General features: G+C 42.6%; 1 protein-coding gene across 1 annotated transcript in view; it reads left to right on the forward strand.

Annotated features, from left to right (window-relative positions):
* Positions 1-231: 231 nt before the first annotated feature.
* Positions 232-15,184, forward strand: part of LOC130291915 (interleukin-13 receptor subunit alpha-1-like) — a 42,050-nt gene continuing 27,097 nt past the window's right edge. The window contains exons 1-5 of the mRNA XM_056541349.1: positions 232-250; positions 6,267-6,369; positions 6,478-6,662; positions 8,273-8,418; positions 14,391-14,532. Of these exons, the coding sequence (XP_056397324.1) occupies positions 232-250; positions 6,267-6,369; positions 6,478-6,662; positions 8,273-8,418; positions 14,391-14,532 (595 nt within the window). The remainder of the gene's footprint in view (positions 251-6,266; positions 6,370-6,477; positions 6,663-8,272; positions 8,419-14,390; positions 14,533-15,184) is intronic.

Genomic DNA, 15,184 nt, shown 5'->3' on the forward strand with positions numbered 1-15,184 from the left:
GGCGGCAGAATGACAGAGCCTGGAGATGGCTGCAGCCTATGTATGCTGCAGAGAGGCACACAATGACAGAGCCTGGAGGTGGCATCAACATAAAAAGACCATATGGTGCCAGAATGACACAGCCTGGAGGTGGTGGCAGCAGCATGAGGAGACCAAATGTCGGCAGAATGACACAGCCTGGAGGTGCCGGCAGCCTAAGTAGACAGCATAAGAAGCCGATATGGCGGCACAATGGCGAAGGTGGGTGAAGGTGGGTGAAAGAAGGAGCACTTGGCATCAGATGTGTGTCATCAGGTGGGTGGCAGGATCAAAATAGTAGCTGAGGCAGGTAGGCAAAAGAAACCGGTCTCTTTTGTTAAAGTGTTGGTGAGCACAAGTAAGTATTGAGGATATGCATTAGCTAAAACTTAACTTTTAATAATATTCTTATGATAAAATATATGAACCCAAAACATTTTTTAAATAAAAAAAGGAAAGGTGTGCTAAAAACACCATGTGCCACCTACACCAAGTATTGATGTGATGCAAAAAATTCTAAAAGTTAGAAGGGAACAACTTATGGTCCATTGTAACATGTGGGATAAAAACTGACCCTGTACGGCCCTACTCTTGCCCTATTAATTCCCTTCTTGCCAAGTGTTACTCGCTCTAAAAAGGGCGGCCCCACACAGGAACCTCTCCGTTTCCACCTAAAAACCCAGGGTTTGTTGCCCTCCTACGGCCTCCTTCACGTCTCCTGATGTACTGGCCTGTCTCCTGGTAGTGCCTCCATGCTCTGGACACGGCGCGTACAGACACAGCAAACCTTCTTGCCACAGCTCGCATTGATGTGCCATCCTGGATGAGCTGCACTACCTGAGCCACTTGTGTGGGTTGTAAACTCCGTCTCATGCTACCACTAAAGTGAAAGCACCGCCAACATTCCAAAGTGACCAAAACATCAGTCCGGAAGCATAGGAACTGAGAAGTAGTCTGTGGTCACCACCTGCAGCCCACTCCTTTATTGGGGGTATCTTGCTAATTGTCTATCATTTCTACCTGTTGTCTGTTCCATTTGCACAACAGCATGTGAAATTGATTGTCAATCAGTGTTGCATCCTGAGGGGACAGTGTGTCTTCACAGAAGTGTGATAAACTTGGAGTTACTGTAACACTCACGTTTCAGAAGACAAGAACATCGGTGGATGTGGATCCGCTGGACCTGTGTGGCAGATGACATGGACCGTACCAGGGAGCGGAGTCTAAGGTGCGCCCAGGTCAATACCCCTGGCACGGCTCGACCACACAGGCAGCTGAGGAGATGCGAGGGACAGGAGGGATAAGGCAGCTTGTAGTCTGGATAGCAGAAGGTCAGGGCAGCACAGTAGTATAGTCAAGACATAGCAGGAGTTCAGTAGGCAGGCAGCAGAGTAGTAAGGTCAAAGTCACAAAGCAAGGGATCAGATACACGGCAAGGAAATACTGAGGAACGCTTTCTCTAAGGCACAAGGCAACAAAGATCTGGCAGGGGAATGAGGAAGGTGGAGGAATTTATAAATGAGCCATAGGTGAATTACACTAATGAGCATACTGGCCCTTTAAATCTTAAAGCTCCGGCATGCACGCCCTAGGGGACAGGGACACGCACGAGCGCAGAGGCAGGAGAAACACCCAGAGAGTGACGGATTGGGGCTCGCATGCGGGCGTGTCCCGCGATGCGAGTCCCAGCCCCGTCGGCAGCAGCAGGTAAGGGGACCATGCGCTCACGGCCAGCATGTGCAGCCGGAGCGCATAACGTAACAGTTACATTGTGTTGTTTAAGTGTTCCCTTTATTTTTTTGAGCAGTGTATTTCACTTAATACGCCCCAGTATGGTTGCACCAGAAATAAGTGTCAAAATCTAATGCTTAAATGGGCACTGTCATGAAATAAAAAAATTGATATGTTGTAGTACTTAAGTACTACAACATATCTCTAATATAGTTTAATTAAAAAAAGTGATTTTAAACCAGTTTAAAATCACTTTTAAATTCGGCCACTAGGGGTCGCCCTCCTAGTGGCCGAATGCATTCGGCAGTGACGTCACTACAGAATTTCGTCTCATTTGAGCCTGGCAAATGAGTCGAAATTCTAGTCACTGCGGTGCTCGCTCCCGCCTGTCAATCAAACAGGCAAGAGTGAGCACAGTGAAATCCAGGGCTGCGCATTGGCTCCCTGGACTCACACACTGGCCGCCTCCCTGCTGCATATTCTCCCTGCAGCAGGGAGGCACATGGCTCTTACCTCTGCTTACAGCCCCGGCTCCAGTGGGGATACGCCGCCTCCTCACTGCTCCTGTCATTGCCGGGGGGAGCTCGTTATATGGAGCAACAAGTGTATGCCCGGCTTCCTGTCATGCTCCTACACTCTGGTAACTCTCTCTATGGTTCTGGAGGACATTCAATCCTCCAGAAACATAGAGACAGTTTCCAGAGTGTACGGGCATGACAGGAAGCCGGGTATACACTTGTTGCTTGCTACGGACCCCCGCTCATGGTCCGGCACAGGTGAGGGGGGGGGGGGTCTTCCAACACAGGGTGCCTCCAGTTGTTTCCCCACTACAACTCCCAGCATGCCCTGACAGCAAATAGATGTCAGGGCATGCTGGGAGTTGTGGTGGTGAAACAGCTGGAGGCACCCTGTCCTGAGAACTATGGGCGGAACTCGGCCCCCAGCAGGCATCAGTGACGTGGTGCCTGCTGGGGAAGTCTGCCTGGTAGTGAGCACACTACCAGGCAGATAAAATGCCATTTTTAAGATAATAAAAAAAAAAAAATAAAGGCAGGGAGGGGGTTAGGGATAGATGGGCAATAGGCAGGGACAGAAAAAAAAAAAAAAGAGGATGGTGGGAGCTACCCTTTAACCTCCCTGGCGGTATGATTCTGTCTGGAAATTTGTACCAAAAGCGGTAACATTTTTTGCATTGAATTTCATATCTCCCCCCGCCCATTTCACATCTCCCCCGTCACATTCCCCCTCCATTGTCACATTCTCCCCCCTCCTTGTCACATTCCCCCTCCCTTGTCACATTCTCCCCCCTCCTTGTCACATTCCCCCCTTGTCACATTCTCCCCTCTTCATGTTACATTCCCCTCCCCCCTGTCACATCCCCCCCTTCATGTCACATTCCTCTCCCTGTCACATCCCCCCCCTGTCACATTCCCCCCCCCTGTCACATTCCCCCCCCCCTGTCACATTCCCCCCCCTTGTCACTTTCTCTCCCCCCCCCCCCCCCCCTTCTCACCTTGTCCTGCAGCAGTATACACTAGGTTTGCCGGGCAGATTTCAAATCTAGTGTATTTGCTGCAGAACAAGCCCTTTCCCCTTCAGCCAATCACAGGCTTTACACCACTGCGGCCTGTGATTGGCTGAAAAGTGAAAGGTCCTGTAAGATGAATAGTGAAGGGAGCAGGGACCGGAGCGCACGGAGGGGAACGGCATCTGCAGGGACCGGGATTAGGTGAGCAAAAGTTTTTTTTATTTTACTCCTTTTTCTTTTTACACTTAGCTCAGTGTTTATCTTACAGGGTGCCTCCAGCTGTTGTGAAACTACTACTCCCAGCATGCCCGGACAGCCTTTTGGAAACACTGACTTTTAGTATTTTTCTTTACCTGCTCTGGCCGGCCCCCGCCACGGGAGCCGACCAGAGCAGATAATCACATGTTTTCCCAGGGGCCGCATCGCTATATCGCATTGCTTTTGCAATATATCGTGCAGCCCGGCCGGCAACTCTGCAATTCTACCCCGAGCGTGACTCTGGGTTACCGATCCTGGCAGGGAAAATTAACCCTGAGTCACGCTCGGGAATACCGCTCAGGTGGTTAAGTCTTTTAGTGCTTTGACACTAACTGTCCCCGTGAACTTTACCCAGAAATAATGTAGAACTGCTGAGTGCGTATATTTAACTTATTTTAGGATAATACGCCCCAGTACGTTTGCACCAGAAATAAGCGTAACAATCTAGTGTGTATGTCTGTTAGTGCTTTTACTTTAAATGCCCCTTAGTAGCTTTAACCAGAAAAAAAAGGTAGAACTGCTGAGTGCACATATTTCACTTATTTTAGGATAATATGCCCCAGTACGGTTGCACCAGAAATAAGCGTAATAATCTAGTGTGTATGTCTGTTAGTGCTTTTATACTAACTGCTTCCTAGTAGCTTTAACCAGAAAAAACATAGAACGGCTGAGTGTGTATATATTTCACTTATTTGCGGATAATACTCCCCAGTACGGTTGCACCAGAAATAAGCGTATCTATCTAGTGCGGAAGTCTTTTAGTGCTTTTACACTAACTGCCCCCTATCAGCTTTTACCAGAGAAAAACGTAGAACTGCTGAGTGCGTATATATTTCACTTATCTTATCTGACTTCACCAAATAAAGTTTTCAAAACTAACTCAGGCTATGTTCCTTAACTACTCCCAACACCACTCCCACCCTTCAAAAAAAATGTCAGAGATTTAAATAGCTCTGTATCATACCTTTATTCCTGCTCAGGGGAAAGTGGGCGTTTTCCAGCAGGCAAGACATCACTGAAGCCAGCTGGGGGACCACTTCCGCCCTCACGTGGTTGCAGTGCTGGGATGAATAGAAGACCTCAAGCTCTGTGCATGTTTCAGTGAGGCTCTATGCATGTTTTAGTGAGGCTCTGTGCATCTTCAGTGAGGCTCTTTTCAGCTTTCAGTGAGACTCTGTGCAGCTGTCAATCAAGCTCAGTGCAGAGAAGCACTTACTGAGTTTGGTCTCCTGCCAGGTCCGGAGGAGACCAAACTCATTGTATTAATTGTGGCAGGGACAGAACAGAGCCACCTAGTTACACCTTTTTCTATTACATTTTAAACATATTTTATGTTGATAATTTTAAAAGCAAGTGAATGGAAAGGTGTCTGCTAATTACACAAGGAACACTATATTAAAAGTTTTATTTGAGGACAGGTACTCTTTAAATGATTTTATGGGATACACTCTTGTGAAGATTCAGTGCAGCAGAACCCTTCTTTGTACCCTTTTTCAGATCTATGCCTTCACACAATCCTGCCTCTGAGCTCTACAGGCAATTTTGTCCACCTCATGGCTTGTTTTTTTTTTTTTTTCTCTGATGTTGATGGGTTTTTTAAATGTTTTTTTTTGTCAGCTGTGAGACCTTATATAGACAGGGCTTTGTATTTCCAAATCATGTCTAATTATATGAATTTACCATTACCAGTCCTCAACATCAAAAAATGTTTTCTGAACGCATTGTATTTTGCTAGCCAAATATGGAGCTCCTGCATTACTGATAGAGTACATTGCAGTGGCAAAAGTGTGAATTCATACTCTTACTTCTTCCTTAGGGTATGTTCCCTTGTAATTCCTGTATAATTACGTGAGCGAGTGAACATTAACATCAGTGTGATTGGGCCTTCCCCGAGACAATTCCGCCGCTGAAATTGATCGGCACAAAGAAATGTGGTGTCCCGGCACCGTATTTCAAACTGTGCCTTGGTGGGGGGGGGGTCCCCAAAGTAAGAGTCCCTAGGACTGTGGGGGTCCGCTTCCCTAGTTAGCCCCTAGTCACCCCTTAGTAAGTTAATATTTATAAATATTATCATTGTAAATATGTATATTTAATTACTCACTTGTTTAGCGTCGAAGGACCTGCGGGTCATGTGACTTGGTTCACAGAACTCTATGGTATGTTGAAGGACCTTAGGTGGTTCTTAAGTCACGTGTTCACCCATAATGCCGTGTAACGGTGAGTGACAGTTGTTATGGACCAATCCAAAACGGCTAGCCCCGGCCCATATAAGGGAGCTGTGGCCATTGATGGCTCTCTTGGGTTGCTGTCACTGAACGAGGTAGGAGCTCCACAACTTAAAAGTACATTTACTAGGCCAAAGCCTTGCGGCCTCGGCCTATACTACAGTGGTTATATATCTATAATTCCCCGCTACTCTCCGCAAGATCACTGGACCTAAACGCACCCCTAAATCCAGCGGATCGATGCAACAGAATCTTCCTAAAGCTAAACTGAGCTTATCTGATCCCAACCAACTGTCAATCGCTGCTCAACTACAAATAGACTTTGTTATCTAGACTGTTGTTGATATTGCCTGCTACCGAAAATCTCCAGTAAACAGTGGTTGTGGACAATCCATTTATTACGCACTCACCTATCGCTCTTGGGAAGGGTGGCGATAGGCCCAGCACCATTATAGTATTTAACCCTCACCCTTTAACAGAGGTTAACAGAGCCCTTTATTTTCCAGAACAGCAACACCCCAACTACCCTACATACTCCCGAGGCGTACTACAGAAAGAACATGTTCATTCTTTGCGTGGAAATCCGCGAGCCCTGCATTGCCACCAATGGTGATGGCTCAGTGCCACGCGGTTCTACCGCTGAAGTATTTCGGTGGCAGCTGCTAGATAAAATCTCCGCTAGCGGAATTCTGAACGTGTTGTTTTTTTCCATTTCAGGTTTCATCAGTTGTTGGACACAGGAAACATGTGCCAAATGTACTATACTAGTCATGAAATGACGTATGGATGCCAATTTAGACTACAGAAAACTGTTAATGATATGAGCCGGCTTGTTATGGTGGTAACAGACAAATCCAATACCACTAAACCCTACATCTTTCATGCAAGAGCTAATAACATAGGTATGTCTGTTCTTCCAGATTTGGTTGCTTTGATTGGTCACTTTGGAAACTAAGGCAGTTTTTGTCTACATTTTGATAAAATTGCCCCAATGTGTGGATTTTTGTATCATCAAGGATTTCATTCACTGTAGTGTAATGAACAACATATGCACCTAAATTCTGCTCAGAAATTTGCACTGAAAGCCACATCTAACACTTGCCGATGCCATTGTGGCTACTGAAACAGATCATGGATCTTAAAAATGTTAAAGGGATTTTAAAGCTTAAAGGGAATATGGCATCCGAAAATTACCTTTTGTTCAAATCAGAATTTTATTTATTTTAAGAGTATTTGATGACTTTTCTCAAATGTTTTTTAATATCTATATTTTTAAATAATCCTCACCACTAACAGTATGTTCACACTTCGTAATGTACACGGAATCTCTGCTCGCAGGATTCCGTGCGCAGAGATTCCACCTGGCGGGTGCCGCCGAAATATGGTGGCAAGACCACGCGGCACTGTGCCGTCACCACTAATGGCTATGCAGTGCTCGCGGGCTTCCGTGAAAAGAATGAACATATTTTTTTGCACAGATCAATTTCAGTGGCGGAATTATCCACCGATGAAATTCCGCAGTGTGAACGGGTCCGCGGAAGACCCATTCACACTAATGTTAGGAGTTCACACCGCAGAATTTCGACGTGCAATTCAGCACGTGGAATTCTGTGCTAATTACTCTCCTCCAGACCCAGTAACAAATGCCCAGTAACATTTCCTATTCATGTCACTGGGACAGCTTCAGTATATTGTTGCCTGTTCATGGAGATTGCTGTAAAGTATATCTCATAATGCTCCTAAACAACAGTTCATGCAAGATGGGTTCCCCAAAATAATGTAAAATAAATTAAATTAAAAAACATATTACATCAGAAAATGTATACAGTTTAGGAAAAAACTGTTTTCAGTATCTGGCACTTATCAGTAAAAAAAATAAATCTTAAAAAAAAATAATAATAAATAAATGATATATACAGTATATAGTGAGATTTAGCTCTGGGATTGTCCTTTGCCATTGCTGAAAGGACACATTTTTATCTTTATCACCAGGAACCAAATAAACGCCTAGGCCTGTCAGCCATATTATTATACTTTCAGCATGCCCTGACTATCACAACATATATATATATATATATATATATATATATATTTACATAACCTATAAATTGTTACTAACTTCTCCTGGCTGTAGCTCACGATTGCAGCGGGTGTTAGGAAATCTCAACTTTTGACATGTCTGGGCAACAAGTCAAAAGTTGTTTTAAACGACACTAAGGCTTTAATAGTTTTGCCTTAAGATAAAGTTGTAAAAATTGGTTGATGTATGTCTGGGAACCAGATAACAACATTACAGCTCCTACAGGGGAATTAAACAAATTTTCACACTGCAGACAAACTGCATATGTTACATATGCATTGATATGCTGGATATTATTTTCTTACATATTGCTGTACAACAGGTCAGATATGACATTCAGGATTCAGTAAAAAGCTGTGTGGTGACTTTTGAAGGAAAACTATTCAAATTGAACTTAAAATCTGGACCTGAGTTTGTCTTGTGTCTTTCCAGCAAAGCTCAGACCTCCAGTTATAAATGAGGCATATAGGACAAAGAATCAGCATTTACACGTGAGCTGGAATGACTCTGTATCTAAAAATGTGGAGTATGAAGTATTATGGAAAATGTCCACAAGTGAAATGGAAGAGTTAATTCAGGTGAGGGTATTGACCTGTCCTATATGGTATGTCACAGTGCTTTGATTTTCCATTTTTTTTTCCAATTAGGGTACTGTCACACACAGCACATCCACAGCGTATTTTACACTGCGAATGCACCGCCAGCAGTCACAGAGCTACTGCAGAGCGAGCTCCTAGCTGCAGCTGGGTAGCTCTGTGTGTCCACTCATGACTGCTGGCTAGAAATGATCTGATATGAGCAGACACACAGAGCTACCTGGCTGTGGCTGGGAGCTCGCTCTGCAGTAGCTCTGTGACTGCCAACAGCGCATCCACAGTGTTAGATAGGCTGCAGATGTGCTGTGTGACCCTACCCTTACAAACTATTATTCTAAAGGGGAAAAAGGGTCCCCTGACAGTAAGCCCGATCACTTATTCATACTGCTCTGTGTCCCAGCACTACACTATCCAATCAAAGCTGATCAGAGACACGCCCCCAACAGCTAACACCCCGTAAATTGAAATTTACATTTCTAGTAAGAATAACAGAATAACGGCACAACTCAAAGCTTTAAGAAAAGATAGAACAGCGTACCTTCTCCTTAGAAAATGAAAAAAATATGCAAATCAGCCTTCCTGATCAATGGAGGTGTTTTTGTGCTGTACTGGCAATGCTTTTTCCACCAGCTTTGGCCAAGAACTTTGCCCTCTTTATCCTGCTCCCTCAGCAGTTCTGTGAAGGAGGCTGAGTTATCAGCTGATAGGAGCAGAGTCATTGGCCAGAGCGGGTGGGAGAAGCATTGCTAGTACAGTAGAAAGAGACCCTCTTAGAAAGGCTGATTTGCATATTCTCTTTCCTCAGTATTACAACATTATTTGGCTGCATGGATTTTTATAAGGCAAACTGTGTTTGAATCAGCGTCACCTGCACTATTATCTTGTATGTTCAGGTTAGTGCGGGTGATGCGACTGTCAGATTCCCTTTAAGATGTAAATACAAATGTCCATTGTTACGAAAAAGTTTACACCAGTTTTTGGTGTAAACTGTGCCTCAAAAAAACTGTTCTAAGCTTTTTACAACTATGCAGTAATGCAGTAATAAAGTAGTAAAATAAGTAAGAAGTAGTAAAAGAAGTAAGCATTGTTTCTACAGAGTGGGTGGGGTCTCCATGTATTAGACAGATTTGGCTCATAGCAGGCATAGTTTTAAATATCTTACTTTTAGACAGTACCCAATGCACCAAATGGTGTCGCCTTATGAAACATTTGCTGCAAATGATCCCAGCTTCTTTCTTAAGACTGGTATAAGCAATGCTCATCTTAATGGGCTATAGGTCATCATTTTTCATCTAAAATACCATTTAAAAGTTTGGATATACCTCTTCATTCTATGGTTTATATTTATTCATTATTTTGCCTGTTCTACCTATTATAACCTCATGGGAGAGGAAAAGCAATATATGAGGATGCTCAGCTGGGACAAAGATGATGCTTCAGCCAGACAAGATTATGTTCTGGATGCTATGGGGACCCCTAGTGGCCTTATTTTATTTTTTTATAAGCCATGAAGTATATGAAGTATATTAGAAATGTTAATGTTTTGCCAAGATGCTCTTCTTTCCATAGTTTTTATTTATTCATTATGTTGCCCGGTCTTTCTACTTTAACCCTGTGGGAGAGAAAAAGCAACATATGAAGATGCTTTTGCCCTCATATCCAGTCTTCATATCCCATCCTCATATAAAGTCCTCATGTCTTATCCTCATATCCTGACCTCATATTCCCTCTTCATATCTTGTCCTCACATCCTGTCATCATATCTTATATCCTGTATCCCTTATATCCCATCCTCATACCCTGTCCTATCCCATACTTATATCCGTCCTTATGACCAGTCCTCATATCCTGTCCTCAGGTGGGGCTGAGCTGTGATGAAAAGATTATTGGTTGAAACTAGAAGAGGGCATGGCTTTTGCAAGGGATGTGGCTTTATAGGAAGGAACATGGCTTGCAAGCGGTACCAATGCACATTGAATTGCAGAAAATAGAAGTGGGCATGGTTTGTGGGAGGGGCGTGCCTTGCAAGCTGGACCAACACATTCACTGATGCAGAGCTTGTAGAATAAGGTGGTGCTTATCTGTGATGAAGAGATTGTGGTTGAAGGACCTGTGATGTGGTATTTTCAGCCTTGATCCAAAACAAATAAAGGGCCTAAAATAGTAGGGGTATGGCTTGCAGGAGGACTGTGACTTGCAGGAGGAGCTTGGTTTGTGAGAGGGAAATGGCTTGCAAGCTTGACACACACTCACCCGGAGATGCAGAACATCTCTGGAGTAAGGTCCTGGAAGTGGAAGTCCCATAGCCTTGCCTGGAACTTTAGACAAAAAACCCAACCCTCGCAAATGGGGATGGGTTAGGGTAAATTTAATTATGTTAAATATAAGTAACATGTGTAACAAGTTTAATTAAAATATCTCCAGCTGTTTGGAAGTGATGCTGAAACACACAGTATATTGAATGCGTCAGTCTGGCTGGCAAGCCACACCCTCCCCACATTCCATGCCCCATCTTGCAAAGACACGACCACCCCTTAAGCCACACCCCTTTTATTTTCAGCTTACAATATCTTTACCACAACGCATCCCTACCTGAGGACAGGATATAAGGATTAGAAAAGAGGATTAGATATGGGGATGGGATGTGGGGACGGGATATGAGGTTGGGATATGAGGTCGGGATATGAGGATGGGATATGAGGGGATGTGGGATCGGGATATGTGGACGGGTTATAGGGACAGGATATGGGGACGGGATATGGGGATGGCATATGGGGATGGGATATAGGGACTGGATATAGGGATGGGATATAGGGATGGGATATGAGGTCGGGATATGAGGACGGGATATGAGGACGGGTTATAGGGACAAGATATGGGGACGGGATATGGGAATGGCATATGGGGACAGAATATGGGGACGGGATATAGGGATGGGATATAAAGATAGAATATGAGGTCGAAATATGAGGAGGGGATTTGGGGTTGGGATATCAGGAGGGGATATTGGGTCAGGCTTTAAGGACAGGATATGAGGACAAAAGCTTCCTCCTTTGTTGCTTTTCATCCCCCACAAGGACATGGTAGTAAAAACCGGGCAGTTCGGGGTACTCAGCTTGTTATAAACAAATCACTATTAGTGTCACCACCAAAGAACCTTTACACCAGGCAGATGGAACCAAAAGCTTACATTTTAAATCATCAGACCATACTATAAATTTCCATTAGTCTGATGTCCATTTTTTTGTGTCTCTTGGATTAAGCTATTCTTGTCTCCTTGTTTCCCCTCAGTAGAGGCACCTTTGCCGCAATTCAACCATAAAGACCTGAAAAAAATGATGTTGAAATGGAACTTCTGGTTTCTGAGGCTCTTATAAATGTATCCTCCGCAGAAAAGATAACTCTTTGAAGAAGTGCAGTCATAAAAAAACAAAAAATACCATGATGGTCTTAAGGACCACTCTAAGAAAGAAAGTTTTCATGGGGAGGTCCTCAAGACCACCAGTTTTATCATAGCATTTGATGGTTTTCAAATGAACACATCTTCAACTTACAAGTTACATATATTCTAGTTTGTTAAACAACTTATTTATGGAAATTATTAAGTTTCTACAACATAATTCCATATTTGTCCCCCTCATAGTTTTCACGTCTTCAATCTTAATCTACAATGTAGAAAATAAAAAAAAACTACAAACAAAACTATGACATGAAAAGGTGTGTTCACATTTATGACAAGTACTTTATGTGCACACCTGTCCAGAAAAAAAACTGTCATTGCCCCAGGCATCTGCACAAATAAATCATAGGAAGTATAAAAATTGTATATTCTTGGGAGTGGACTAGTTATGGAAGGTAAAGTGGGAGTTTGTACTTTAGTAAATATTCTTTTATAATTTATCAAGGAACTACATATTCTTCAGTTTTCTAATATATAGGGATTCAATAAAATTAGGGTTCATCATCTGTAACATTATGGTAACCTTAAAGGGGAACTCCGGTATATTACATCTCATCTCCTATCCATAGTATAAGGGATATGCGTCCAATTGGGGAGGGGGGGGGGTCCAACTGCTTGAACCCCTACAATCTCCTGCCTGGCACCCTGGCTCTCCTCATTCACAACATGCCCCCTCAATGTATCTCCATATCTCTATATAACCATGTATATCTGTCTCTCCCATAGAGATACATGGGGGGGGGGGATGTGGACCATGGCCTTTCTGAGCGAGAGAAGAGCAAGTACTCTGATAGCGAAGCTTTAGAATACCAGGATGCTGTGCAGGAGATCGCGTGGAGTCCCAGCGGTCGGCCCTCCCCTGTGAACAGACACTTATCTCCTATCCTGTAAATAGGGTATAAGATGTAATCTACCGGAGATGTAATGTACCCCTTTAACACTTCCTAATGGGAGTATAGTGTGACAGGTGACATTCTTGTGATTGTTGCATAAAGTTTTTGCTTACAGCAGGGAAAATTCTTTACCACTGACTGCAAGGCATTAGAATTCCTTCTTTCTGCACTGCCTTGTTATCAAATCACTCCTTCATAATATGATAGTGTAAGTTAGGAAAAAGGAGATTTATGAAAACTTGTGCAGAGGAAGAGTGGTGCAGTTGACCATAGCAACCAATCAGATCCCTTCTTCCGAGGCCTTTAAAAAAATTAAATGGGTATTCTAGGAAAAAACTTTTTTTTTATATCAACTGGCTCCAGAAAATTAAACAGATTTGTAAATTACTTCTATTAAAAAATCTTAATCCTTCCAAAAATTATCAACTGCTGAAGTTGAGTTGTTCTTTTCTGTCTGGCAACAGTGCTCTCTGCTTACACCTCTGCCTGTCTCAGGAACTGCACAGAGTAGAAGAGGTTTGCTATGGGGATTTGCTTCTACTCTGGACAGTTCTCGAGACACGCGTCATCAGAGAGCTCTTAGACAGAAAAGAATAACTCAACTTCAGCAGCTTATAAGTACTGAAAGGCTTAAGATTTTTTAATAGAAGTAATATATATATATATATATATATATATATATATAGTTGATATATATATATATATATATATATACATTCCAGCAGGTGGAGCAGCACTCAAGTATTGGTGATGGAGTGCAAAGCAGTGGTTGAATCCTGGCCACGGATTCCAAAGGTATACAGCAAATGGAGACACAGCAGCACTTCCAAGTGGTGATTAATTAGTGGCTTTATTAATCACAGAGTGAATATGCGATGTTTCGGCCACCTCTCGTGGCCTTCATCTATATCTTTGTGCTAGCTGTGTGCTGCTGTATTTCCTGTTGCTGTATATTCAGCCTGCACCGGTAAGCCAGGTTTTTACAATAATTTGGATCAATGTTGCTGGCCAATTTATCCTTTGGTTGTATTACACATACGGGGGAGTGGCTACCTCCATGTTTGCTCCTGCACCCCACCCACCTCTATTAGGTGTATATTAGGTGCCTTGGATGTTTCAGACCTTGCAATGCCTGTTGTACTGTTCACACAGAGGCATATTCATAGTGTAGGGTCCATCCCAGAATGAGGTCACCTTACCGTGGTGGGACGGTCCACGCTATTTGGCGCCAAATTTGCAAGCTAAGTACCTCATATTTTCATAGTTTCATATCTTCATTTATTGCTTTACAGCTGTATAGCTTTTCATGTTCTATCTATATACTCATGTTTTATCTATATACTCATGTTTCATCTATATCTTTGTGCTAGCAGTGTGCTGCTGTATTTTCCTGTTGCTGTATATGTATATATATATATATATATATATATATATATATATATGTATATATAATCTTTGATAAACCCTTTAAGCAAGCTCATTGGTTGCTATGGGCAACTACTCCACTGTTCTTCTGTTCGATACATGTGTTTTAGTAAAAATATTTTAAGTCAATTTATGCAGCTATGATCATATTCATTCCAATAATTATTATGTTTCAGGATATAAAAAATGTTTACATAAATATTCCAAATGCCTTTCCTGATGTCACATACATTGTAAAAGCTCGAGCTAAACTATCGAAATATAAACATGATGATTACTTTCTCTGGAGTGAATGGAGTGAGGAAAAGAAACTTCCAGGTATATTTCTATGTATCTTTTATTAACATATATATCTATCTGTCTACATCACATCAAATACAGAATACCTGAAAAGAGTACCTGTCACCAAACTAAACTATTAATATATTGTTCCTTATGTAATTATAAGACACTTTGCTATTTACTTGCTGTTATAATTCTCAACCTTTATATGTTTTTAACGTGATTAAAAAAATTGGCCACTAGGTGGCTCTGTTCTGTTCCCTGCACGAGTCAAACAGTTAGTTTAGCTAATTACAGGACTTTAATTTGCGGGTCCAAAAATATAATAGTGAAAAAAGAAGGAAAAAATCACACATTTAAAAACACTATGTGCTCCTAACTAATAGCTGAATTAGGGCTTATTGGGCTCAACTAGCTCCACTATTTTCTTTAATTCGTAGGAGATACATTGTGTTTGGTATCCCAGAACTACTGATTGTTAGGGTACATAGCAGTTAAAACCATAACACTGCCCCCCTCAACGTTTCGCCACCAAGTGGCTTTGTCAAGAGGCAAATGGGCAATGGCGAACAAAAACGCCGACCGGACCTTTTAACATCTCCTGTTATGATGTCACCAACGTTATTTCCAATCAAAAAAGGCTCCCATCATCCATTGCGACAAAACCCTCCAATCAATCTATATCAAG

Source organism: Hyla sarda, chromosome 9 (genome assembly GCF_029499605.1).
Source record: "Hyla sarda isolate aHylSar1 chromosome 9, aHylSar1.hap1, whole genome shotgun sequence".
Classification (NCBI taxonomy): domain Eukaryota; kingdom Metazoa; phylum Chordata; class Amphibia; order Anura; family Hylidae; genus Hyla; species Hyla sarda.